Below are 26,741 nucleotides of genomic sequence, written 5' to 3'. Positions count from 1 at the left end.
GATGTACAAAAGGTCACAAAGGTATGATCCCAGTCGGATCTCCATCAGCTGCTGCTTGCTTGCCTCCAGGGATGGGGAGCTCAGCTCCTGAAAGCTGGCCCTTCCATCCCACATGCCTCTGTCCCCGAAGCCCCATCCTGCCCCATCAGGAGCTCCCGACGCATGGATTTGCAGATGTCGTCATGACTTCCAGGCGTTTCTTCTTGCTCAGTTTCTCAGCAACAGGAGGGCCTGGCTGCTGTGGGGTTGGCACCCTGGGCCCAGAAGAGCCCCCCACCTACTCCTGAGTGGGCTGAGTAGGGAGGGGGTGTCTGTGAGTCAGGACCCTGCCCTGTGGCCATGCCCTGATGACTGGGGTGGGGGGGCAGGACAGGCGGCTGGAGGAGCAATTTGGGAAGGTGACTGGGCTGGAAGGCAGATCCAGCCCTAGCACCCGTCTCGGGGGCTCAGGGCCCAGACTGAGACGACCAGAAGGGGCCTGAGGAGATGGAGGGCAGACTAAGGAGGGATACTTGCTCACCAGTGTTCCCTCTGTCCGCCCCCCTGGATGCCCTGGTCTGACCTCAGGGACGGAGGGTTCTGCCCAGACTGGCACGAGGGACACCCCTGGTGTGTGTGTGTGGCTTCCCCCCTCTCCCACGAAGTCTGTGGGCCCTCGATCCACCTTCTCAGCCGCAGGGGTCTCTGTGGAGGAGCCCTGCAAGAAGATGGGGTCAGGGCGCCTGGGGGGCTCAGGGGTTAAGCCTCTGCCTTCGGCTCAGGTCATGATCCCGAGGTCCTGGGATCGAGCCTCACATCGGGCTCTCTGCTCAGCGGGGAGCCTGCTTCCCCCCCCCCCCTCTGCCTGCCTCTCGGCCTACTTGTGATCTCTGTCTGTCAAATAAATAAATAAAATCTTAAAAAAAAAAAAAAAAGAAGATGGGGTCAGAATCAGGTGCTGCGGGCCTGAGGCCCTCAAGTCCCAGAGGCCTAACTGCCGACACCTGTGCTCTGCCCCACCTGTGCCCCATCAAGCACGGACTCCTGAAGCCCGGTTTTCCCGGCGCTTCCTGGACGCCACGGATGGGGCTCACCCTCACGAAGCTGCCAGACCGCGGCGCCTGAGTGTGGGGGGCTCCTCGGGGCACCCATTCTGGGCCCGGGAGAGAGTTACCCCCCGTCTGTGGGGCTGCGCACGCGCTGCGGCTTCGCGAACCCCCAGAGGGGCCTGGCAAGGGTGAGGTGAGGGCTGTGGTCCATACGACCCCCAGGAGTCCCCTGAACCAGAAGGGGCAGCGTGTCTGCTCCCACAGCTTGGAACAGAGCGGAGGGGAGACCCAGGGAGGTCCCAGCCCGAGGGGGTCCAGGGGGTCCCAGCCCCAAGGGGGCTGAGAGGTTGCAGAGTTGGGGGCGGGGCGCGGGAAGGCGGCGGTGACCCCAGGCGTTGGAACTGTTGCCAGCACTGGGATTGATCCAAGGGTGAGGTGCCCACGGGTCTCGGGGGTGCCACTCATGGCCCCTGGCCCTGTGGGGTGGCAGAGCCTGTGCCCTCTGCCCTGGAGGGGGTCTGGAGGCTGGGGGCCGTCGCCCCACAGAGCCCCATGATTCCCTTCGGGCTGTGTCCGCAGGTTCCCTTGGAGACGTGGAGGCTGCAGAGGAGGCTCAGGCCATGGATGACCCCCACCTCCCAGAGCCGGAGGCCAGAGCGCCGGAGCCCGAGCCCGAGCCCCCGAGCCCTTCCATTCCAGGTAAGTCGGGCGGTGGGTGTGCTAGAGGCCGGGGTCCCACACCCCGCACCGTCCCGCCCCTTCCCACGCCCGCCCCTGTGAAGCGCACCTTGAGCCGGCTGGTGTCTGTGGGCCCGAGGCCCGGGGGGCTGGGCGGCCAGGGCCCTGACCACCGGGGCCTGGAGGGGCGAGCGCAGGACACATGCATCCTCAGCGTTGGGAGGGCCTTGGGAGTCCGGCCCCTCCTGGTTACAGATGGGGAGACGAAGGCCTTGTTAGGGAAGGTCTAGCCCAGGCTTGGACGGGGAGTCCTGGGCTTGAGTGACCTCGAGAAAATCTCCGCTGACCCTCTGTGGAATGGGGGCAGGGAGGCCTCAACACATAGCAGGTTCTCCTGCTATGGCCCTTTACCCCGTTTTACAGACAAGGGAGTGAGGCCCAGAGAGGTTAAAGGACTTGTCCAGGGTCACACAGCCTGTAAACACCCGAGTAATGATCTGATCCCAGACCCGGATTCAGGGTGATTGCCCTTCTTACAAAGCCTGCTTCCCCCAGGCCCATCCCAGGCACTGGAACCTTTCCTTGGACCCTCTTGGTGGCAGTTTCGGGGGTGGGGGTGGTGTTGGAGAGACACCCAGGGGTGAATCAACTTGACACGGGGAAGCCTGTTCTCTGGACAGGTCCCCAGCGGGCCTCCAAGTGAGGACAGCCTCTCGAGCTAGCCAAACCCCCAGACACCGCCAGGAGGAGAGGCCTCCCTGAGGTGGAGGCGCGGAGGGAGGTCAGCACCTCACCCTTGTTTTCCTGAGGAGGAAACTTGGCTTGGGGGATTAGTGGGGGATGGGGGCTGCCTGTCCTGAGCGCGACTCGGCTCTCCCTGCCTCCCCCTGCTGCCTGAGGCCGAGCTCTTACCGCCAATCAGGGCCGTGAGGCTCTGGGCACACGGGGGCCCAAGTGACCCCCAGGCCGTGGTCTGATGGGAAAGATACCGTCCCAGGCTGGACCACTTTGGAAGGCAGTGAGTGGGTAGCATGATGGGGTGAAGGAGAGATTGGGCAGAGCCTGGAAGGGTGCACAGAGAGGGCGTGCCTGCCAGGGCAGAGGCCTCGAGGGGACTGGCAAGGGGACAGCAGAGGTTCCAGGCCCACCGAGCTCACTGTGGACCTCCCCCGACACCAGCCCCCGGCGTTTCCCAGTCTCAGTGCCTCCGTGCCCCGCCCCCTGGGATGACCACAGGCCCGGAGGCCAACGAGCCTCGTCCTCGGAGACCTGCTGGCCCCAGTGTCCCTTTCCGCAGTGGCAGGCTCATTGGGAGCAGGGGCCGAGGCTCCCCTCCTGCCAGCTCACCCAGGGACAGTGGCTGGAGCCGGGTCGTGTTCATTACTGTTATCTCCGCCACCCACCTGCTCTTCCTGGAGGCTAGAGGTGCAGCCTGCGTGCCCCCCGGCCCTTCCCCGGGGCCCTTGCCCCTGCCCTGCCTGAGCCTCAGTTTCCACATCTGTGTCTGGGCGTCCAGGGCTGCAGGAGCACGCGAGGGGCCCCCTTATCGCCCCCGCCATCATCACTGCTGTTGGGCGCTGTGTGCCACCGGGGGCGCCCAGAGCTGTCAAAGGGCAAGTGCCTGTTGCTGATGGACTTTGCCCCGGTGGTTTTCCCGGGGAGCCGGCCCTTATCTGATCTGCTCCTCACTGGGGCTGTGCACAGTGGGGGCGGGGCCCGGGAAGGAGCTGGAAAAAACAGCCAGGGTTGCACCTGGCACAGGCCGTGGTGATAACGCAGCGATGGCCGAGATAAGGCGGCGGGAGGGGCGGCCTAGCTCAGCTCCCTCGCAATGGCTGGAGCTCAAATGCCAGCCATGTTGATTTATAGCCAAAAATAATAGGACTTTTATACTGTGTGATTGATTTATTTGATGTTAATCATGGCCCTTATCTTGGGTATTAATAATCTGCAGCGCGCATGACGTCACCAAGGGGGGGCTTTTATGGGAGCTCATCGATTGGGGGCTGCGGGAGTTATCAGGCTCAGCAGGGAAGGCAAATATGCCCTTTGGGCTGGAATTGGGTTCAGGGCCCGGCTCGAGGTGCCCCCAGCTGCTGGCACAGTAGACCGAGGAGCCGGGGCCCACACGTGTGCCCGCTGGCCTGGGTGTGCCTAGTAGGGCGCGCTGCGCTCTAATTATTGACTACAGCTAGAAAAGCAATTATTGCCGCAATTAATGAAGGGATGAGAGGTTTTAAAGGCCCAGGAGAAAACTGAGGTGTCTGCCCCCATTAGACCTAGCCTGGGTGTGGGGGTGACCTTGGGCACGTGTCACCCACTTGGGCCTCAGTTTCCCTCCCAGCCACAGGGCATCGGGGGTGGTGGGTGAAATCAGCACTCAGGGACGGCGGGACCTGATGGTGCTTTCTGTCTGCAGACGCTAACCCCCCACCCCGACCATCACCACCGCCCCCCACGCCCCCAGAAGGCCCCCAGGAGATGGAGGGGCAGGCGCCAGACACGAGGCTGGAGGAGGAGTCCGGTGTCTCCTGGAGTGGGCCAGGTAAAGCACACCTGCGGTCGGTCGGGGTCTGGTGGCCCAGCCTTCTGAAAATCTGGGGAGACTGCTGTCCTGGCAGCTTGTGGGGGACACGCCCCACCTCCTGTCTGAGGAGGCCAGTGGGCAAGCCTCTGAGCCAGGGTCGGGGCCCATTCCAACGTCCAGCCCGCCCGTGGGGCCGGGCACCACGCCGTGCCTACAAGTCCTGGGGGCTCCCAGGAGGCATCCCCTTGGGCTGGGAAAGAAGAGCAGGTGGGGAGGGCAGGGAGAGACGTTGCAGGGGTGCGTCTGGAGGGCCGTCCCGGGGGGGGGGGTCCAGGTCTATGCAGGTGGCTGCAGCCACGCGGGAGACCGGCGTTGGCCCCACCTGCCCCGTGCTAGAGTCCGGGCGTGGCTTTTAGGGAAGTTTCCTGCCCCCTTTCGGCCCCATCACCAGTTTGCAGCCAAAATTCTGACCAGAGGTGTTCTCTGCGCGCTTGTACCTTTACGGGGAGCGGAGAACCTGGGCACGTCAGGTGTGCCTGTTCTTTGTAATTCTGAGGAACGCGGGGTGGCATGGGGGTGTTTCTGGGGCTGCCTCTCCAGGCACAGGCATGGCTTGTCCTCAGGGGCTGGGGACCAAGGGCAAGTGCAGGTGCGGGAAGCATTCATTGAGCACCTGCTGTGTACCAGATGGCCGGGAGCAGGCGGGCCTCGGACTGTGCACGCAGCTGTGGGGCGGGTGAGGCTCGGGGACTGTGGCAGGGGGCACACAGGCAGGGCCTTGCTTCGGGGTCAGGGAGGGCTTGGCCAGGGCCCAGAGGCCACCCATTACTCTCTTGAGGGCCACAGATGGTCACAACCAGGACGGTGACCCCACGCCACAGGGAAAGTGAGTCCGCTCTCAGCCCCTCCCCCCCAGCTGGGCTGTGGTGTTGCCTCGGAGCCGCGCATCCTGGGTAAGACAGTGCTGGGGTCCCCGCTGCCCCCCCGCAGCGCAGCAGGCGTGCTGCCCTTCACAGACTGGCCATCATGTCCCCCAGCTGTGACCCCGCCATCTTGGGGTCCCGTTGATGGCAGGGGGCGCCCAGGTGTCCTGGCAGATAGGTGGTGGCCACTTGTCCTGTCTCCACCAAGGCGCTGCTGGCCCAAGGGTGGAGGGCGTAGGGCCCTGTGTCCTTGAGGCCCTCAGGGCCTGGTCAGGCACTGCTAAGCCACATGCCTACCTGCTGGGTGCTTGGGTCTGCCCTGGGGCCTTTCTGCACACAGGATGGTGCCACGAGCCCTCGGTGGGGACCCTGTAGTCAGATTTTGGTCCTTGCCTCAGTTTCCCCAGCTGTAGACAAGGTAACAACGAGGCCCCCACAGAAGGCAGGTCAGTGCTGCCACGGGCTGTTACCTCTCATGTTCCACTCTTTATCAGGAAACTTCCTGTTTCAGTGCACAGAGCAGGGACAACCCATGTGCCTGAGGGGCCCTGACTGGCTGCTGGGCAAGCCATAGGCTGAGGCCACAGCTGCCAGGAAGAGCGTCCATGGGGAGGAGAGCGCCAGGCAGCCCCCACACCAGCCTCTGAGGTGGGGGCACAGCATGACGGAGGGACTTATCCAAGGTCACCTAGCAGGGAGGCGGCAAAGTGGGGTGCAGACCCGGCTCCAGGGGTCCAGGTCTGGCTCCAGAGCGGGGGCTGTGGTACATCAACGCCAGCTTCCGTCGCTGCCCCAATGGGCCTCACCCACCCTTCGGTGTTAGAATCCTCACCCCCACTTTATAGATGGGCCACGGAGGCCCCGAGAGGCCGAGGACTGACCCCAGGGCAGGGGTTGGCCCTGGGGTGGCTGTGGTTTAGGGCTGGGTGCACCCTGTGGGGCCAGGGGGCTCCCTGTCCGCCTCCACAGATAGGAATATCTGTACAGTGGGCAGCGATGGGCCGATAAGCCACCAGTGGCCAACCGCCGTGGGGCCTGCCCCCTATCAGACCCCAGGCAGGCCCACTTATCGCCCGCCAGGGAAGTCAGAGAGGCCCGCTGAGCCCTTATCTCTGCAGGGCCGCCCGTGCCAGCGATGGGGCAGCAGAGCCTGTCCAGGCTGGCGTCCCTGAGGGCAGTGCCCAGCTCACTGACCTGCCGTGGCAGAGGAGCGTGCCGCCGTGGCCTTTGCCCACAAGCCCTGTCCCCCCGTTCCCCTTCTCTGACCTCTGAGCCCCTCTGCCAGTCCTGGGCGAGCCTCTCTCCCTCCCTGTGTCACGGAGTCTGTCTGGCTTCTGGCTGGCAGCCTCTTCGGTGTCCCCAGATGTGGAAAAAAGTGCTGGACCCACCCCCGGCTTGGGGACCAGGCTCTGGAGGCCTGCCTGGGGGACACCAGCTCCTGTTCTCCTCTGGGATGAAAGAGCTAGCTTGGACCCCAGTGCACCATGCACTGCCTGGCTTTGGGGGAGTCATGGGGCCCCAAGCTTCCATTGCTCACCCGGCGTGCACGAGGCGGGCCCTGGTCATCGCAGAGAGCCCTGGGCTCAGCACGCACCCAGCATGGCGCCCAGTGCTTGCCCCCACCTCTGCTGTCTGGGTGCCATCCACTGACCAGGGCTCATGGGGCTCTAGGGGACCCCCTTCGCCCCGGGGTACCCACCACCCAGGGAGGCCCAGGGGAGGGTGACCGCAGCCCAGTAGAGACTGGGCATCAGGGTCTCTGTGCCCCAGCCTAGCACGCACGTGCAATGTGGCTGCCCTTCCAGGGGTCAAGGCCCAGAGCAGATGGCTACGAGAACCCCCAGGGCTCCCCCAGGCACCAGGCAGGAGAGCGGCCTCCCAGAAGGGCCTTGACACCCCACCAGCACAGGGGCATCTTCAACACTGGAGTGCGGGGCTGGGATGCGTGAGGGGCCCACAGTCTCCTAGGCCCATTCCTGCCCCTTCCTGATGCCTGCTGACCCCAGAGCTCCAAAAGCAGTCTGGGGGCAAGGGGGGCTGCTCGGGGGTGTGTCTTCGTGTGAAAGAGTTGTGAGCTCCGTGGGCAGCTTAACTCCTGAACGTCCCTGGTCCCATGGGAGCCGCTCCTTATAGCCGCCCTGAGAGGCAGGAGCAGGGCCCCCCGGGCACACCTGGCCAGGACTGGGTCCAGCTTTGCTGAGCGACTGTGGGCTGCTTGCCTGACCTCTCGGGACTTCCGTTTCCTCATCTCTGCATTGGGGCTGGGGAGATCCAAGAGTGGTGGCCTCCCGGGGGGCCTGTAGAGAGGCATCCCCACAACTGGCAGAGGGCCAGCCACAGTGTTCTCTGCCCACTTGGGCAGCCTGCAGGCCTCTGGAAAGTGGGGTGTTAGTGGGGTCAGTGATAAGAAGCCACTGTTGGACCAGAAAGGCACTGTGGCCCCAAGGCAGAGAGAGGCTGCCCTCCGTGGTGTGGGCTTGTCCCCCCCCGATGCTCTTCCCTGCCCTGGGTACGAGAAGCCCCCACTGCACCTCGAGTCGGTGGGGCCAGGTGGGAAGGGAGACCCAACTCTGAGCCAGCACTGTCATCTCTGTCCTCTGAGGTGCAGGACAGCAGCCCACCTCGGGCAGGTGACAGCCAGGACAGAGTCCACCCCAGGGGTTCCATGAATACCCTCTTGGCCCTTGTGGGTTGGTGTGCAGGGACGTGTCCTCCATGCGGTGAGCTCGAACCACGCCAGCGAGTCAGCCATGGGGTGCGTGGGGAAGGGAGGAGATCCTGGCGAACAGGGAGACCCCCACATGGGCCTCCCAGGGCGAGAAGTTAACAAGTGGAGAGTCTGAAGGCTCAGGAGTGCGATCGAGGCCTGGCCAGGAGGCCCTGGGGCCTGAGCAGGGTGCACGGGAGAGGTGGAGCCTGGTCCCTGGGCTGTAGGGGGGAATACAACCCGTGATGGGGAAGGCCCCCCTGTGGGGCTTGGAGAAAGGGGGATGCTGGGCTGGGGGCTTTGAAGACAGAGATGGGAGCCAGGAAGGGGGGTGCTCCGTATTTTCATCTTCGAAATGACCTTGTCCACTGGAGGGGCTGGCTGCTTAAAATTCTGATATGCAAATGTCTGAGAGCTGAAATCTGCAGTCCCCAAAGCACGTCTGGAGGGCAGCTGGCAGGAGCTCTCTGCCTGTGAGGGGTCGGCCCCCTACTCCCTGCCCCCCCCAGCCCTCCTGCCGTCATCCCATCCCCTGCCCCCTGTCTCCCCATTTAACATCTAGGAAAAGCAGGTCGGGCGCACAGGCCAGCCCTGTTAGGACCGAGAACCTCTAGGGTCCCGTCCTGAGTGTGGGTCCTGGGCCTGTCATCCACCTCCTGGCCCCCAACGGAGCCCCTGTCCCATGGCAGTTGGCATGCCCCCAGCCTGCCTGGCTGGGTCGTGAGGGAACTAGAGGAAGGGAACAGCTGTGGGGACCCTGGAGGGGCGGTCCAGGAGCATCCTCTGCAACCAGCCTCGTGGTGTGGGGTCCCCTCCCCGCTGGCTTGCCTGGCTCAGGACAGGTGAGAACCTGCTCTCGATCTGCCAGTCTGGGAGCCAAGGTCCAGACACCCCAGCTGAGGCAGTGGGCGCCCGGCTGCTGAGTGCTAGACTGTCCACAGGTGCCACCTGCCAGGTGGGGAGCAGGGAGGTGAACCTGGGAGGCCCACAGTGGCTCCCCACCAGTTCCGGGGACATCAGGTGGCTGTGAAGAAGGAAGGGGTGGTCAGACTCACACGTGGTGGCCAGGCCTGGCTTTGTGATCAGAGCCCCAGGACTGGGGTCCCTTTTACCCACAATTGCCTTAGAACCCGGATCTCTTTCCTGGTGACCACTGCTTACAAAACAAAATCTGGCCGGCATCAGGGGTTACCTTTTTTGACCCCATCTCAGGCCCTGGAGGCAGAGACGGGAAGGCTGGCCATGTCCTCATGGCACTGTAGGTCAGCAGAAACCCCCCCAGCCAAGGCCTAAAGGACCGACTAGAGTGGGGTGAGGAAGCCCAGACATGGAGCAGGCATGTGCAAAGGCCCTGAGGTTTGAGTACCCGGGTGTGACTGGAGCATTAGGATGGACACAGATGGTTCATGGTCTGGGCTCAGTGTAGGGACCATACACGGCTCTTCTGTCTTGGCTCTAAAATGAGGAACTGGAGGGTTTTAAGTGAGGTGTTTGGCTCACTGCCATGCGGCGGATGGGTCGGAAGACTCCCCCAGAGAACATGGTGCTGTGAGGGGCCGGAGGAGATGGCTGCCTCCTGCTCGAGCTGTGGAGCCTCACCCCCACCCCGGGGGTCCTGGGGAGCCTGCTGGAATCTTGGCCCCCAGGGTGAGAGCAAGGGCGTCGGGCTGCCTATCTGGGCCGTGCTCGGCTGACTAATCTCATTGCCGGAGTTTCGAGGCAAACCTCAAGGTTTGTTATCGGGCAGCGGGCAGTCGGTCTGCGAGGCAGGACAGCCTGTCCTGATGGACAGCCCGGGAGATGGACCGATAGGGCCTAGCCGCGCGTCCCCTCCCACCAGCTCCATGTGTGTGGGTGGGAAAAATCATTTCAGCTATTTTGCGTTATCGTGGGGCCTGGCACTGCGGCCCGATAGGCCTGTTTGTCTTAGATTAACAGATGGGGGAGGGGCAAGTGAGGGGGGGTGGCGGATGGCAAGGGTCAGCCTGGGGTCAGCAGCTCCGGAGACCAGCCCCAGTGGCTGGGTCAGGAGCCACGTCTTCTGGGCGTCCCCGGGAAGGGAGTCCACGCTGCGTGGGCCCCGGGGGACGCGTGCCGCCAGACCCATGCCGCCGGCCCTCAACCCCTCCTGAGCCTCCCCATTTCACAGCCGAGCAGACGGAGGCCCCAGGAGATGGGGGCGGCCTGGGGCCAGGGTGCTGTGTGTCCGCTGTGGTCGGCCCACCTTTCTTCTGCACAGGTGCTTACTAAGCACCTGCTGGGGGCCCCAGGGGGTGGTCCCTCCGTCCCTCGACGTGTGTTGTGGGGCCGCAGGCCGCGGAGCCCAGGGAGCATGGTGCCTGCGGCCCAGGAGTAGGAAGAGAAGGAGCTCACTGACTCGCTGCGCAAACACATGGCTGTTCAATGTTGCCTGGGGCCAGCAGCATCCCAGCGCCCGGGGAGCCCATGTCTGGGAGACAGAGACCACGTAATACGGGAGCAACGCGGTCATGTGTCTAAGGAACATAGGGGGGTGACGCCTCACCGAGCCCACACGGTGCCCAGCCCATGAGAGGGAGGGGAACCGATGCCCCGGGCAGAGGGCACAGGGGAGGGGAGAGCCCCCTGCAGCCAGGGTGCGTGCAGGGGTGAGGTGGGAGGAGGCAGGCTCAGAGCAAGGGGGCTGCCTCGCATACGTGGTTGTCTTGGAAACAGAGTTCAGCCCAGGCCCCTGGGGGCATGCTGAACACTGGACCCTCGGCCAGCGTCCACGACCACAGCTCAGGCCTGCCCGCCTCTGTGAGCAGGGCCTACAGGGGGGCCCCTGGGCTAGGGCTGAGGTGGGGGCTATGCGTGAGCCTGTGGCCTGTCCTCCGTGGCGGGCCTGGCCCCCGTGGAAGCCCCCTCTTGCACTACCCGGCGGGCGCCAGGGGCTAGGCCACGCACCGCACCCTAGAAAGGCCATGTGCAGAGGTGCATCTGCGGTAAGACCGGTCTGTCCCTCTCTGGTGGGGACTCTTGAGGCACAGAGCTGGCTGTGGCTTCCCCCATGGCTGGGCTGCTGACCCCTTGACCCCGGGCAGCCCTCACGGCCATTAGTGGCTCTTTACCACACCCAGATGGACCCTTGGCTGGTTCTGTCTTCCATCTGCACCCTCAGCAGACATGTGGGCCGCAGGTCCCCCGGGGCCAGGCACCTGTGAGGGGAGCAGGTGTTCGCAAGACCTGGAGACGGCCGTCCTGCCACCGCAGCTTGTCCCGTTGGCTCACTGGTTGCTGCCTCTGTCCGCTGTGCACCTGCTGTGTACCAGCCCCTGTAGTAGACGCTCCGGGGACATGGCCTGGACAGACAGCCCAGCCACTGCCCTCCTGGGGCTACAGCCTGGGGCAGAGACAGCAGTGAGGGGCTCTGAGCCAGGGATACAGAGGAGCGGGCTAGGGGGGGACAGGGATGCACACAGACTGCGCACGGCTCGGGGAGCAGGCTGCAGACGCACTGGGTAACCCACCCCATAGAGCTCAGCCCAGCAAAAGCCCTGTGGTGGGACTACAGGGGGGAAGGAGGACTGGGGGCAGGGCTCACCCCTCGGGGTGCGCGGGAGACCCAAGAGGAAGCCGGTGGAAGTTCGGCGGCAGATGCTGCGCTCCCTGTTTTACAGATGTGGAAACTGAGGCACCCCCAGGGCCTCACTGGGCACTTGAGTGGGGACTGAGCCCACCCATGGCCCTGCCTCCTGGGGAGTGGCCCCCTCCCACCCCCATCGCACAGTCCCCAGGGGCTACTCCAGCCCCCTCCCCAGGTGTAGACACTGCTTGGCGGAGGGCAGGTGGACAGAACGGTGGCCCGAGTCTTCGGCCGCCCGACGGCGGGTGGGGTCCCAGGCCTGGCCGCCTGCCCTGTGCTGCCCGCTGACCTCACCGGCCTTCCGGGAGCGGCTATCTGTGGCCGGGGTGGCCTATCTCGGCCGCCAAGGCTAATCGAGCCCGGCTTCCTCCTCCGCCCTCCCGCCCGGCTTCCTGCCGAGGCCAGACCGCCGCCTGGCCCCAGGCTGTGTCTGAGCGGCTGCCTCACCCAGGCCAGCCCCAACCAAACGTCAGTGGCTGTAGGTCGGGGTCTCCCTGTCCACACCTGGGGGACCCCTTCCAGAACTCTCACTCCCTGTCCTCCTAGGCCCAAACCCAGACTCTCCCCGGCCTGGCCATGTGGCCTGGGGTATGTCGGCTCAGCACGCTCAAGCCTGTGGCCTCCACAGGGAGTTGGCCACAGACACGCACCTAGGAGACACCCGGGATGACGGGGCTGTTCCCGCCACAGCAGCCACCCTGGCTATCGCTCTCGCACAAACCAGCAGGGCTCCCTTCCCGGGACTAGCACTGGCCCCGTGTCTTGGAGGCCAGAAGGATTCCCCTTGCCGGTGTCATTGTCTGCCTCCCCTGTCCCTCTCCTGTTCTCCCTGGCTAGCGGGGCCCCACAGGTGGCCTCCAGCTGTCCCCTCTCACTGGGTGCCTCGGGCCCACTGTGCCCTTCTGTGGGCTCGGCTGCTCCTCTGGGATGGGGACAGGGCGTCTGAGCTGTCTGGAGGCAGGAGGAGGGTCAGGGACGGGCCTGGGCAGGGTGGGCAGCCAGAGGGCTGCAGGGCACAGCGGCCCCCCGGGGCCCGGTGTGGGCCCTCCCCGTGGTCGTGGCCGTGTGGCCTCTGCTGGGATGTGCCAGGGTCTCGCAGGATCTGCCCCAGCCCCAGGGAGTGGGCTCCTCGGTCACACCCACCTGACAGAGAAACTGAGGCTTGGCGCGGTGCAGCGGCCGTCTCAGACCCGGGAGGGGAACCGGGAGCACCCACAGCCCTCCTGCCCACCCCTCGGGCCGACACTGGGTCTGCCGAGACCCCCTCCCCTGCTGCCAGCGTGGGTCGCTCTTTATTTATTTATTTATTACTTCTCTATCTCTGTGCGCAACTTTTGATTTCCTCACCATGTTTTTCCATTACGGGCAGCGGTGGACGTGGCCGATAAGATCGGTCCCTGGAGATGGGACAAAGGGGCCGCCATTGGCTCGAGGGCTGGTCATATCCTGCCCGAAAGGGCCGAGCTGGGCCTGAGATGCGGCGTGATGCTATCGCAGGGGCTTTTGTGTGTCGTCGCAGGGACCCCCCCCCCCCCCGACCCTGGCCCAGGACCCGCCTTTGCCCCCACAACAAAGACTGCCGCCTCCGCGCCGCGCCTGCTCGACCCCGCTCCCCCGGGTCCGGGCCGAGGCCTCGGCAGGTGCTCGGGGGGCCGTGGTCTGCGCGGGGTCCGCAGGGCCTTGGCTTCCCAATCCTGGGTCTGCCCCCGCCCGGCCAGCCCTCACAGCTGCCCCTGTGCGCCGCCTGGACTCAGCCGTTCGGCTCCTGGGAATTCATCCCTGCAGTCCCCTCCGCGTGGACGGGCATCGGCCCGTCCTGTGCTCCTGACAGGACACCACTTACTTCCTTACTCCGTTATTTATTTTGCTGACCGCTAAAATCTCTAGAAGAGGGAAAAACGATCCTAAGAGAAGCAAGGTCTGTAGGGATTCCTAATCGCTTGGCCCGCCTCTGTCTCTCCCTGCACATACTCGCCTGGGTCTTACAACAGCAATAGCAGATCTGGGGCTAAACCCTGGAGGCCCCGCACCTGCCTACCGCCTGCCCCACTCCCTGGGCCTCCGAGAGAGCTGCAGAACTCCCAGCCACCCCAGACCAGGACCCAGGGCAGGATCAGCCCCTCTCCCGATGGCCTGGGACCCTGCTGGGTCTCAGAGGCCCCGTGCCACTGCCCTGACAGATGAGCGAGGGGTGAGGGTTGGAGGGGGGAGCGAGCCGCATGCTCTGATGGCTGAGACGCCCCGCGGTGGGCTCCACCCAGACGGCACAGGGCACCTGATTTGGGGCCCGGGGGAAGCCTGAGGGTTCCTGAGCAGAGGAGAGGCGGGAAGGAGCTGGACCTGCTGCGGGCAGAGGACAAGGGCTTTCTGTCCACGCCCATCACGCTCTTTCCCTGCCCGGGCCCAGCCCTGTTCTTGATTGCTCCCCACCCCTGAGGGGCATGGAGGCAGAGCACTGGATGTGGTTGGACCCCTGGGCTTGAACTCGGTCACCCCCCTCACTGTGTGGCCAGGTCCTCCCTGACCTTGCTCTGGTTTGGGAAGGGGGAGAAGAACCACCCCGATGGCGATGGCAGGGAAGGGGGAGGGGCGGGATTGAGGACCGGGCGGCTCAGTGCCATGAAAGCAGGTGTCTGCAGGTTCGCCACCGCGTGTAGGCCCAGGCCTCTCCGGGGGCCCTAGCCTCCCCCCCCCCCGCCCCCGTGTGGGAGTGCCGCCTCTGTGGGTGGGGCAGAGGAGAGACACTGGGCTCAGAAAGGATCAGCAGGTGCCTGGGGACCATTGGCATTTCTAGAAGGATCTTTGTAAGCCCTAAGGGGCTCACTGGGCCCTAGGTGCTGGCAGTGTCCTGTTCTCCATGACGTCAGGTGACCTCGGTGCCCGTGGCTGCCCCCCACTCCAGGAGAAGGCGGATACCTGCCAGGCTGGGGTCACTACCCAGGGCCACCCCTCCACCCTCGAGACCACCCTGCTTCTGCCCAGACACTCACTTGGCACCTGCCCTTCCATTTACGGAGCGAAGACTGGGCCTGGACCCCTGGCCACACCCCAACCCAGACAGGGAGCAGCAGGGTGGGCTGGCCAGGCCAGAGGCCAGGAGATGGTGAGTTGGAGGCCGGATGGGAAGGAAGGGCCCTCAGTGGCGTCGGCCCCTGGAAAAACGGGGCAGGGGCCAGAAGGCCGATAGGAGCCAGAGAGACTGTTTGCACAGGAGACATTTTCTTTACCTTATCACACATCCTGCTTCCAGCCCGCCGCCGGGACAAGGCAGGGCCGGGAAGGGCCAGGGACCCCCACCCCAGCTCCCAAGCCTCAGGGTCTCCCAGGAGCTGATGGGACTCCCTCTCCCCACTTCACAGCTGGGAAGACTGAGGCCCCTAGACCCACGGCAGTTGGCTTTTCAAGAAGGCTGGAGGGACCACGGGCTCTCACACTCAGAGGTGCCAGGAAGGCAGTGTTCTTGGGCTCCGTGGGGCTGTGGGGGGCCAGGCGGCATCATGGGCCTGGCACATAGACCCCCAAAGGGTCTCGGGCCCCACCTCTCACCCTGTGTCTCCTCCTGCCAGGTGAGCTGTTCTTGGCTTTTTCCAGAGGGTCTAGTGTCTGAGAGCACAACCCCACCCCCAAGAAGCTCTGGGTTGGGGATTCAGACGGGGTGATCAGAGTTCAAGGCAGCCCCCACCATAACCTGCTCCCCAGACCTGACTTTTAGCTGCCCACAGGGTCCCTTCCAGCGACCTGTGGCCTGGCCCCGAAGGCTCTGCTCCATCCCAGCCCCACAGACCCCCCTGCCCTCAGGGCTGCTGCCCCCCAAGCGGCAAAGGGCCCCCATGAGCCCCACCCCCACTGCTGGCGATTCCCAGGAGGCCCCAGCTCCGCCATTAGCTGGGGCCAGGGTTCAGCCCGATAAAGATGGGCTGTTGTTCTGTGTCAAAAAAATCAATAATTTCCAGTGATGTTCCAGCGATAGGAAGAGAAGTTCCCAGGCACCAGCTGGTGGGTGGGGCGGGGCGGGGTGGGGGGAGCACAGAGCCAGGGCCGCAGCTCCTTTTCTAACCCCTGCCGGCCTGTGGTTGGTGCAGACCCACAGTGGTCCAAGGGCAGCTCCTGGTGACCCAGGCCCAGCCCTGCCCCTCCAGGCCTGCCCCCCACACCCGGTGCTACTCCTTGTAGAAGGGTGCCCCCCCACCACAGGCAGGGATGTGGGGAGGGAGGTCCCGGGGTCCCACGTGTGTGCCCGGGCTCATGGCTTGTCGACTGCTCTGGGTGTCCAGCTTTGGCTCTGTAGCCCTCCTCCAGACACAGGTTCCCCCGGGTCCCAGGCACCGCCAGGGCCGGCAGGACACGGCCGTCAGTGACCCCGGCCTGAGGGATGGGCAGCCCATCGGAGAGGCTGAGTTCATGGACCGTGAGCGTCCAGCCCCCAGCACTGGGGACAGGGGTGCTCAGGGTACAAGGAAGCAGGAGGCAGGGAGAGGCCAACAGCCAGCGGCATCGCTCCCACTGCCTGCGCCAGGGAATGGGCACACGGAGGTCCCAACAGGGGTGCCCAGAGCCATCCCCTGGGGTGGGCACTGTGCCTGGCACCCACCAGCCTACAGCAGAGCCAGCCTCCTTGCGGCCCTACCAGCCACCCCTCCTGCTGGTTTCCAGGAATGTGGCACACCTGTCAGCTCCACCCAGGCTCAGGCCAGCCCGGTATGACAGAACCATGGGCAGCAGCACCTGGTGGCAGAAGGGAGGTTAGAGCACGTGGCACCACGCCCGGGGGGGCACATGCGGCCGAGGCCCATGTCCAGTGGACAGCGCACCCTGGGCAGGCTGCTGGGGGCTCCTGGCAGGTAGGCGGCATCCCCATGGAGTCACTCCCTGGGTCGCAGGGTCTGAGCTCTGAGACCCACCCACTCTAGCCTAAGCCCAGCTACTTAGGAAGGAAGGTTCTGGGCTTGAAGCCCTTTGAGCACCTCTTGTCCCAAAGAGCCCTTCCCACTCTGGGGCCTCACGCTGCAGGACGGTGAGCCTGCCTCTGCCATGGCACGGGGTTGGAAGTCCCAGATTGTGGGTGAATACAGTTTCTCAAAGATGACGGCCGGTGGTCCTCGTTTTTATGTGTCCTCAGGTCACGGGGTCTGGGCCTCCCAGCGGAGCTCTGGGGGGTTGCCCGGGCCAGAGGCAGGGTGGAAACCCTCACCCCAGGTTCCTGAGAGGCAGGTGCTCAAGCCCTGAGACCTCAAGGGACTTGGCCCTTGAGCCGGTGACCGCATGTGTGTCCGTGTCCTCCTGCCCCTGGGGTGGCACCTGTCCCGTGACTCCCTCTCTCGTGGCCACAGCAGGTACCGTGGGCTCGCTGCCTGCGCACAACCTGGGCATCGGGATCCTATCCTGCCCCGCCCACTCGACGGGCCAGATTCATGGGGGTGAGGACGTGCTGCCTGAGTAGGCGTCACAACCACCTGGGCTCTGGGACCTCAGACAGTCCCTCAACTTTTCCAAGCCTCGCTTCTCTCAACTGGCAGAGAGCACAGGAGATGGACCCCACCGTTTTTGCCAAAAAGCTCTTTCAGCCACGTCCCTGCAACCCTTCATCCCCACTATTCACAGAGGGGAGCCTGGGGCCTGAGATGGGGGGGGGCTCTGCCCAAAGAGGCTGTGGCTCCTGGTGATAGGGAGGGCTGGGATCAGGCTCTGCCCATTTTCTCCTGACGTGGCCTTCAGGTGTGGCTTGGTCCAGGGGATGTGCTGGCTGGCTGGGGACCCAGGCTGTGTGGCCATCCTTGTACTCCCGCTGCCCTGCAAGGTAGGAGATAGCAGGACCTCCCCCCGGCCTGTCGGCTCCCCCGTGGGAGTCTTGCCACTGCCCCAGGCCTGGGGAGGCCAGCCCATGGGAGAGGCAGCAGCAGGTCAGGCCTCCCATGGAGCCACTGACAGCCCCTCCCTGCCCCCTGCACTTGGACCTTGCCGACCCACCAGCACACGGCCTCATGCCTTCCTCATGCCCAGTGTAAGGGACTCCCACTCAGCCTGTCCCCAGGCTCTCTGCTCTGGCCTTGCTGCCCTGTCTGCACAGGAAGCAAAAACGGGCACCGACAGGATGGGCCCAGCAGGTGAAGATATTCCCAAAAGCCGATGGGAACTTGCTGTCCCCTCCAGCCAGACCCTGGGAGGGTGGTGCCCGCACAGAATCAGCACTCCTGTCCCCACCGGCAGGCTCCCTGGCCACAGGCCTGCTGTTCCCAAGCTTCAGGGGCGCCCACCCACCTGGCTGGGATCTCCGCATACCTCAGGGTGACTGTCCAGGAGGTGGCCCCCCTTGGCTATATCCATGTGACCAGCCTCTGCCCGTCATATGTGGGTCCAAATCTCCCCTCCCGCCAAGGCCGGTGGGCCCCAGGTGCACAGCTGGAGGCAGCGGCCGCTGTGGCCTAGCGCCGAGGACTCGGGGGGAGGAATGGGGTCCCGTGGTGCTGTATGTACCTGAGCCCACAGGAAGCCCCCTTACCTCCAAGAGTGGGCTCTGGTGTGGTCTGTTCTAGGAGCGGGACGCCCCGGGCCCAGAGTGTTTGAGAGTCCGGCCAGCATCCCGTGGGGACCGCCGTGGCCTGGCAGAACGCTTACCATGCACCCGCCATGTGTCCCTGTCCTTCCTGCCCCCCCTCCGTTGCGTCCCCTCACCTTGCGCTGATCTGAGAGGCGGGGGCTGTTCTCCCCTATGTCACATCAGCAGAAAGCGAGGGCAGGGAGGGAAGTGTCCCATGCAGCTGGGAGATGTGTGTCCTGGGACACAGGCCAGGGTTCAAGAGCTCCCAGGGTGGCAGAGACCCTGCGTCCTCCCCAACGACTGGGCTCACAGGGATCTGTCGTCCACCCCTCCTCTAGGCAGCGCAGTTCCAAAAGGACCGGCAGACCTTAGACAGCAGTGGCTTCTCTCTGTCCTTCTAGGACCTCGCCTGCCACCAAGCTCATGGCTTCCCCAGTCAGGAGGACTATGTTGGGGGCAGGGAAAGGGCTGTACTTGACAGCCAGTGACCTTGGTCAAGTCATGACACCCTCAGAAACACGGGGCTTATACTGCTGGCCGGGGCCAGTGGGGTCTGCACCTGCAGGGGGAGTGGCCGAGCGCATGAGGGAAGGGTCTGCCTGGCCCCTCACTGTGGGACAGCCGGTGCCCCCCACGCCGCCCCCTCACCCCTGCTGGTCATGCTGTGTCCTCTGACCTCGAGAGAGTGGTTCACCCTCTCTGGGCCTCACTTCCGTGCTCATGCAGGACATTTGGAAACACACAGCCTCCTAGCCTTACCCACTCTGGGTGAGTGCCACGGAGACTTCTAGAACCCCGCAGGGTGGGGCTGGCTTGGCCTAGGGCTTTCTTCCTCTCCCTCTCCCTCTTTTCCTCTCCCCCTCTTTTTTTTTTTTTTTTTTGTGACTTTTTATCAAAGGCAAACAGCATGATCCTTGAGATAGGGCCACTCCCGACAAGGCGGGGGCCAGCTGGCCCATGGGAGCCACAGGGTGGGGCCAGGCGATGGGCCGGTTAGATGAGTGAGGGCTGGCGGTGACCCTGGGACCCCAGAGCACCCGCACAGGCCACGGGCTGCGGGGCCTGTGGACCTGCTGTCTGCTCTGGAGACTTCCCACCGTTAGCGCAAGCACCACCCGGCCCTGGAAGGAGCGGCGCACCTGCCAGCTGCAGAGCCCACCCCAAGCTCAGATGCTCCTGCAGAACTCAGGGCGTCCCCCAGTCAGAGCCACAAGACAGCCGTGGGGGTGAGGATGGGGGACCGAGGCCCGGCAGGCTCAGGATCGGAGCCCCAGACCTGACCATTGTGGCGATGACTGCATCCCTGCCGTGGGACCCCAAGCTCTCCAGGCTGCCTCTGCAGACTGGCGGGCTCACTGTGAGCACTGTGGCCCTGAGGGCTCTGCCGGGCGTGAGGCAGAGCTGGCCAGGGGCCGTGGCTCAAGGGCCACCCTGGGCTGGGCCCCACGACCCGGGACGGCCCAGGGAGGGAGAGTCGTGCTGGCCTCGCAGACGAACACGCTCGCCTTTACCCTCACCACTACCGGCCCAGCAGGTAAACTGAGGCCAGCAGGTGCTGGGCAGAGGCGGGACCCCGCCCCGGCCTGCTGATTCCAGACCCCAGGTCTCTTACCCGGCTACCCCCTCCATCGGGGCCCCAGAAGTGGCAGCACTCGTCCCTACCTCCTCTGGGGTGTTGCCAGAGGGCTCTGGCTGACTACTTTTTTAAGATTTTGTATTGATTTGACAGAGGAAGATCACAAGCAGGCAGAGAGGCAGGCAGAGAGAGAGGAGCAGGCTCCCCGCTGAGCAGAGAGCCCGATGCGGGGCTCGATCCAAGGACCTGAGATCATGACCTGAGCCAAAGGCAGCGGCTTAACCCACTGAGCCCCCCAGGCGCCCCACCTAAGCTGACTTTTAAGTCCTATAAATATGAGGCCTGAATCCTGGCCTCGGCTCATCACAGATGCTTAGGGGCAAAACTGAATCCTGCGCAACGTGTTTGTTCTGGAAGTAACGTGTGTGAGGTTGTTTGCCAGGATAAATTAGGTCCTGATGTGGCATCTGTAGTGATAGCCTGACCTCCATGGGGGCCTGGACAGCGGAGGAGGAGACCAGGACAGAGGGGAGACTGAGGACAGAGCAGGAGTCGTCAGCCTGCACCATGCGCCCACCTCCCCTCTAGGGGCGTCCCCGTCTTTCTGCCACCTTCTGCATCAGCCCCAAAAAGGGTGGCAGGGACCTGGCCGTGAGCGTGGCTGGGGCTGGGGCTCACATCTCACCTCTCCGTCGCGGGTCTTAGGCCGGTAGCTTAACCCCTCCGAGCCTGGGTTTCCCCCTCTGTACTCTGGGGGAAGAGCTTCAGTGTGGCTGTGCGGGGCGAGAGGCTAAGGCTTGATACGCGGGGGCTGGGAATCATGTCGGGATCATGTGTTCTCGGGGCACATGGCATCACCCCTGTGACCCCCTGTGGGGATGGAGGCCAGGACCAGCCCCGAGTTGGGAAAAGAGAGCAGACAGGAACCACAGGAGGGTGTCAGGGAAAAGGACACCTCCATCTGGAAGCCCACCCCAGCTGGCCCACCCTCCTGGCTGCCACTCCCCAGGTCTCCTAGGAGACGCAGAGGACAGAGGCCGCGTCTCCCTCGGGCCTGTGCCAGGTGCCTGTGCGGGGCTTTGGGACTGAGTGAGCACTGAGTCCCGAGTCCAGAGAGCCTGCAGTGTGGCTAGGGTGCTCATGGCCCCAGGCTTCTGTGTGGTTGGGAGCCGGCCCTCCGGCCACCACAGGTCCGCTGGCTATTAGAGGCTGTTTGAAACGGTCTTCCGGCCTGTCAGTACCCCCACCCCCCACCGCCAGCTCTGCGTCTCCCACCCCTTCACCCCTCGCCCTCACTCATCTACACTTTTAGTCATTCTTGGCCTTCAGCTGAACCCTCTCGAGGTTCCCAGCCCGCCGGGAGTGGGTGGCCCCGGTGGCCCCACCCACCCCCACTTTCCTGATGCAGTTTTGCTTCTGGGTATGAGAGGGTCTCTGGTAGGTGCTAACTGGGCTCAAATACTGCCTGACCATCTTTCCACTACGCAAGAGGTTGGACAGGAACTGTTTGCTAGAAATCTGAGTAGGTGGATGTTGAACGTTGCCAGGGCCACCATGTACAGTTGCCTGGGTAGTACACTGTGACAAGGGCTCTGGGTGAGCTGCGGCTGAGATCCAGCCATGTTCCCCTCACCCAGCCAAGTACCTACCATTGCCCTTCATGCACCCAAGGGGCCACCCTTCCTAATGCACAGCCCCTCAGAACCCGCCTCCCTGAAGCAGGAAGGTGGGTTTTTGTGGTGAGCATGGCCCTATCCCCAGCCCAAGTTCCTCGGCTCCCTGGCCTCCTCCCCTCTCCCTCGAGCAGCCCCCCGCCAGGCCTGAGTGCTGGGCTCTGCCCGGAGGCCTGCAGAATGGCAGCCTTTATCGGGAACCAGCCTTCCCTCTGGCAGGGCATGATACCCAGAAGATGGAGTGGCCGCCATGGGAAGCGCCAGCCACGCTGTTATCTGGGAGGCTCGGCTGGCCAGCCCTGGGGTTCCGATTAGGGAGCAGGGCTGTTGGCTGTGGGCGCCCACGGGGAAGGGGGGAGGCTCACTGGCTTGGCTCCTTCCCTCCATCAGCATGAGGCCAGGGCCTCAAGACAGAAAACCTGGGAAGCCCGGGGCTGCCCCCCCACTCCTCCTCCGCCCTCAGGGACCCCCGGGCCAGCCCCCCACACGCTGGATTCTCAGTGGCTCCTCCCACAGGAAGGTGGGCCCCCTGCCTCAGGTGGAAGGTGTCGTCTCCTGATGGGGGCTCCATGCCCAACGAGGCCGGGAATGGGCTCCTTCCAGGACATCTGGACACTGATGGAGAATGAGGTGGGAATGGAGGGGCTCCCGGTCACCGTCCCTCTCTCATGAGGACCCGGGAGGTAAAATGCCATCCAGAGAGACGTATGGCCAGCCCTGCTCAAGGGTCCAAGGGCAAGCCACCCCCTGGTTGCTTCGAGGTTTCTGGGTGCCTACAGAGGAGCTGGCCACAGCATGAGGGCACTAGACGGTTCCCCCGTGACCCCCCGCCAGCAGCTGGGGAGCGGGGCTGCGGCACACAGGCTCAGCCCATCGTGGGCTCCCCACCAGCCTCGGACAGCTTGACAGACGGGTGGACGGCCAAATGAGTCCCCAGCAAGCTTGCCTCTAGGCAGCCTTCTCCTCCTCATCCCCTCCCTCACATATGCTGGTCCCCCGAGGGCCAGCCAGGTAGGGAACCAGAGACCCACATACACCCAGGGCCCTGGTTCAGCGTCTAGAGCCAGGGGGCCCGGGTTCAGATCCTGCCAGCCCCTGCCAGCTGCGTGACCTTTTGGGGCCTCAGTCCTCACCTGTAAGGGGTGTAAGGAGAAGGCGGACTTAATTGGCTGGAGTCGGGGTGGGTGATTGTGCTGGCTGGGTCACACTCCAGTCCCTGAGGATGGGCCCTGTAGGGCCAGGGAGGGGTGGCCTGTGGGCAATGCCCTGGGCTGGGGCCCAGGTGTCCTGGGTGGACTGTCAAGGGACGTGGACCCTGGTGGGCGAGCTGCAAAGTGACAGAGCCAGTCTCTGCCCCCTTCTCCGGGGACTGATAATGGGGCGCAGGCCTCCCCAGCCTCATTCTGGTCCCTGCCATCTTATCTGCCCCAGGGAAGACAAGGACCCAGTTAGAACGTTTTAGCTGGGCCTCCTGGCGTATTTACACCTTATCTCTGCCATTAGGCCGGCAGTTATCTGATAATCGGGCCCATTAAGGCCACAGCCTGCCCGATCGGGGCTCCAGGAAGTGGGGCCGCCGCCACAGCGCTTGCTTGGGGACCAGGCCAGGCTACGTGAGGCGTCCGTGGGCCCAGGCAGCCCGGGTGGCACCCGAGGTACAAGGTAGCCCAGCCTTCCTGGGCAGAGGGTGTGGGATCAAGGAAGGGACTGCCCTCTGAGGGTGCGACTGCCTGTCCCCTCGACCCAGGAGGACACAGAGGCTTAGGCAGTGCAAAGAATCCCCAAGCCTGCCCCAGCAAATGCACACACCCTTGGGGCCCTAACAGCTCAAAAATCTATTCCCTCCCAGGGCTGGGCCAGGGCCGTGTCCCTCTGGAGGCTCCCGGGGCAGTGGGGGAGGAGGGTCCTTCCTGCCTCCCCCAGCTCCAGGGCCTAGGGTCCGGCTTCCTCCTGACCCCGTCACTCTGGTCTCTGCCTTCTCCATCTCTTCTCTGGGTCTCTTGTAGGGACGTCTGTCACTGAGTTTAGGGTCCCATTAGTTAATCCAGGAGGGTCTTCTCTCAGCCTCCTAACTCGATTACGTCTACAAAGACCCTTTTTCCAAATAAGGGTGCGTTCACTAGTTCTAGGCAGATGGATCTTCTAGGCGCCAGCGTCCAGCCCCCATAGATGGTCCTGTGGACCATGCAGGGAGGCTGGCTGAACCCAGGAACCTGACTCCAGACCCTGTCCCACCCCAAGTCCCACCCTGGGGAGAATGACGATCTCAGGGACTCACAGCAGAGGCCCGTCTGTCTGTAGACATGCAGCCATGCCCTGTGTTGGCCCTCCTACCCGTGCCCCGGGGCCCTGCTGGGCCACAGGAGCTCTTGGTGCCTGGAGGGCTTGCAGCCCCCCTCCCTGCATGGCACAGGCGGCCATAGCCCCCAAGTGTCTCAGATCCTCATCAAGGAGAGGCCTTGCAGTGAGGCAGCAAGACTCAGGGCCCAGGCCTTTCCAGAAAGTGAGTGGTGGTCCCGGCAGCAGCATTCTGGGGTCCCCGTCCCTGCCCATCTGCAGGGAGTGAACGGAGCCAACACCAGGGCCCCCCAGGGGCAGACTCTGGCTTAGCCCAGGGCCTTGGGGTGGTGCGTGGCTCTTTGACTTGGTTTCTGTTCTGCGAGCTGTGCTAAGCGTGTTGGTGGGTTCACACATTCAGGCCTCATGCAGCCCGAGGAGGCAGGAAGTCTCGGGGAAGCATTTTCCCAGCTGCCGTCACAGGCTTGCTCTGTGGGTCTGGGGGAGGGGCCTCAAGCCAGTGGGGAGGGGCTGGGACGACTGTGCAGAGGGGGCACCAAGAGGCCAGCCTCACCGATGTTGGCACCCTCCACCGTGTGCCCCCCGTGTGCTGCAGGAGACACATGTCCTAACAGAGCAGCCGTGGTCCCCCGGGGCTCAGATCCGGCTGCAGGCACCCCATCCCGTCCCCTGCGGCCCCCAGACAAGGGCTTGCTGCAGGGGTCGGCCCGGCTCCCAGGACCACAGGCCCCCTGGGGTGCCCCAGTCCTGGCAGCTGCTCCCGGTAGGCTTGGGGCTGCAGAGCTGGAGTGCGCCGGGCCAGCGGCGGGGCTGGGTGGTCACTGCGGCAGGCACGCCTCACTCCCCGCTGCTTCTCTCCACAGATGAGCTGGAGCTACTGTGGAAGGACGGGCAGAGCTGCGTGAGGGCTCGGCACAGCCTCGCCGAGGGCCTGTCCTGGGGCCCCTTCCGTGGGAACGTGCACAGCAAGGTCTCGTCGCCCGGGCAGCTGGAGCCGGTAAGGAGCCCCAACCCCAGCCACCCACCCTCCGGCTGCAGGACAGCAGCCTGGGCAGAGGCCGGCCCGGGGCACAGACCCCCTCAGCTGTGAAAGCCCAGCCCTGGTTACACTCTGGCCCCAGAGCGCCTGCCCCTCTGCGCACACTGCGCCGGGGAATGTGGGCCTGAGGTGTTGGGACTGGGAGGGTAGGAAGGAGTTGACTGCTTGGGAGCATAAGGAAGGCTTCCTGGAGGAGGTGACAGAGGAAGGGCTTCTTGGAGGAGGCCCTTAATGAATGAGTAGAAGTTGGCAAGACAGAGAAAAGAGACGCGTGTTTGGAGTAGGGAGGTGACAAGGAGCCCAGTGTGGGGCTGGACCTGGCCTTTGTGGGCAGGGACAAGTGAGGTGGTTTTCCGGGAGCTTGGGGACCACAGCAGCAGAGACGCTGAGGTTCAGTTTGTCCCTGGGGGTCCTTCTGGTGCCCCAGGGTCTTCACGTCCTCAGCACTTATGACCTGTCTGTGTCACTAAGAAGCCCACCCGGGCAGTGCCCTCCCACCGATCGCCACCACAAGGGGGTCACTCGCTTTGGGGTTACTGCTTTCTTGCGGAAGTCGGTCTGCATCCTCTCGCACGGGTACAAAAGCTCCTTCTAAAATACACTCTGGTGAAGACAGGGCACTAGTGTCTGGGAAACAATGGCCAAATGCACAGTGCAGTAGAACCAGAACCAGGAGGGGCTAGATCGTGACGCGTATTCCAGAAACCTCTCCTCGCCCTGCTGCTCCTCGCTTGAAAGGCCAGGAGGCCCCCTGGGTGGGTCCCCTCTAGCCCGGGCTCAGGCGGCCCCAGATGGGCAGCCACAGCCTGGGCCCTTTCTGATTCCCGATGTCACATTCAGGTGCGACTTGACCCAGGTGCACCCTGGCTGGTGGGTGCCCCTCAGTGCCGGGCCTCCTGGTCCTCAGACCCCAGGTGTGGGCCTCTGGTCAGCCTCCATGTGGTTTCGGGCAGTGGCAGGGCTGCAGGGCAGGGTTCCCCCACGCAGAGAGACCAGGTGCTGCCCGAGCAGCTCCATCCAGCTGCAGTCCAACAGAAGCCCTGCTTCTCAGCTGCAGAAACCAGGGCGCAGGGACTCGGCCTGCAGCGGTATCCGCGGGGCTGGTGGGGAGCTGCCCGGGTAGTGCCCAGCCGCAGGCCCTCGGACCACCGTCCATAGTGCCCACGTGCGTCAGAGTCTCTGGGCTGGGGCCTGGCTCCAGAGATCCAGGTGGTCTCCCAGGATCTAGACGTGCAGCCTGGCCGAGGCCCCCCGGGGCCACCCACACCGCCCATCATGGCGGAGCACCTGGGCGGGGGAACGCGTGCTGGCCTCAGCCGTGCAGTAGGGGGCTGGCAGGACTGAGGGCTCACATCCCGGGAGCAGGCCGGCCCCGCAGCACAGGGTCCGGAGTCCATCACCTCCTCCCCGTGGCTGTTCTGCTCCCGGGCAGGGTCCTGAGCTCCTTGAGCTTCTGCTCCTGAGCCTGTGGGGCTGCAGTGGGGACACAAGGGGGCCCTGAAGGGTCCGTGGGGCCTGAGCCTGCAGACCCTCCAACATCCTTGCAGAGGACAGGGTGGCAGAGCTGCAGCTCGTCTGCAAAGTGGGGCAGCTGGTGGCATGCCCGCCTCCCAGGGCAGGTAGATGAGACGGTGCCTGCACGGTGCTTACCACCAGCGCACAGGACAGCTGGCCCTCCTGTCCCATGGCCCAAGCAGGGGAAAATCAGTGGCAACCACAAGGCAGACTTTGGCTCCGCAGAGAGAACGGAGACTCTGGTGTTCCGAGCAGTCTCTTGAAGCAGTGAGCTCCCCATCACTGGAGGCATGTAAGCAGGAGTTGACTTTTCAGAGGGTGGGCTGTTGAGGGGCAGTCCACAGCTAGGAGGAGGAGTGTGTAGGCTGAGAGCTCCCCGTCTGAGTTCTCGGAAGCACTGACGAGATAAAGGGGTGCGCCTGTGTGTGGCCTGCCCCTCTCCCCTGCTCCCCACTCTGGAGACAGTCCGTCCCTCCGGGACAGGCAGGTGTCGCTCCGAGTGCGCCCTCCTCACGCATGGCCCCAGTCTTCTCTGCCCGCGCCGTGTCGGCGTACTCCCCACCACTCAGGAGGAAGCTGAGTCTCCAGCAGGTTGAGTGACTCGGTAATGGTGTCAGAATCAAGTAGCAGATGGG

General features: G+C 64.4%; 1 protein-coding gene across 4 annotated transcripts in view; it reads left to right on the top strand.

Annotated features, from left to right (window-relative positions):
• Positions 1-26,741, top strand: part of ZFPM1 (zinc finger protein, FOG family member 1) — a 64,155-nt gene that overhangs the window by 23,906 nt on the left and 13,508 nt on the right. Inside the window, exons 1-4 of one of the 4 annotated variants that reach the window (XM_047711423.1) lie at positions 1,061-1,221; positions 1,608-1,727; positions 4,126-4,251; positions 24,416-24,549. In XM_047711423.1, coding sequence (XP_047567379.1) covers positions 1,649-1,727; positions 4,126-4,251; positions 24,416-24,549 — 339 coding nt within the window. In that variant the 5' untranslated portion in view covers positions 1,061-1,221; positions 1,608-1,648. Of the gene's footprint in view, positions 1-1,054; positions 1,222-1,607; positions 1,728-4,125; positions 4,252-24,415; positions 24,550-26,741 lie in introns of those variants that run through there. The other 3 variants (XM_047711422.1, XM_047711425.1, XM_047711424.1) reach the window with 3 other exon arrangements.

Source organism: Lutra lutra, chromosome 17 (assembly GCF_902655055.1).
Source record: "Lutra lutra chromosome 17, mLutLut1.2, whole genome shotgun sequence".
Taxonomy (NCBI): Eukaryota; Metazoa; Chordata; class Mammalia; order Carnivora; family Mustelidae; genus Lutra; species Lutra lutra.
This window is presented reverse-complemented; position numbering and strand designations above follow the sequence as displayed.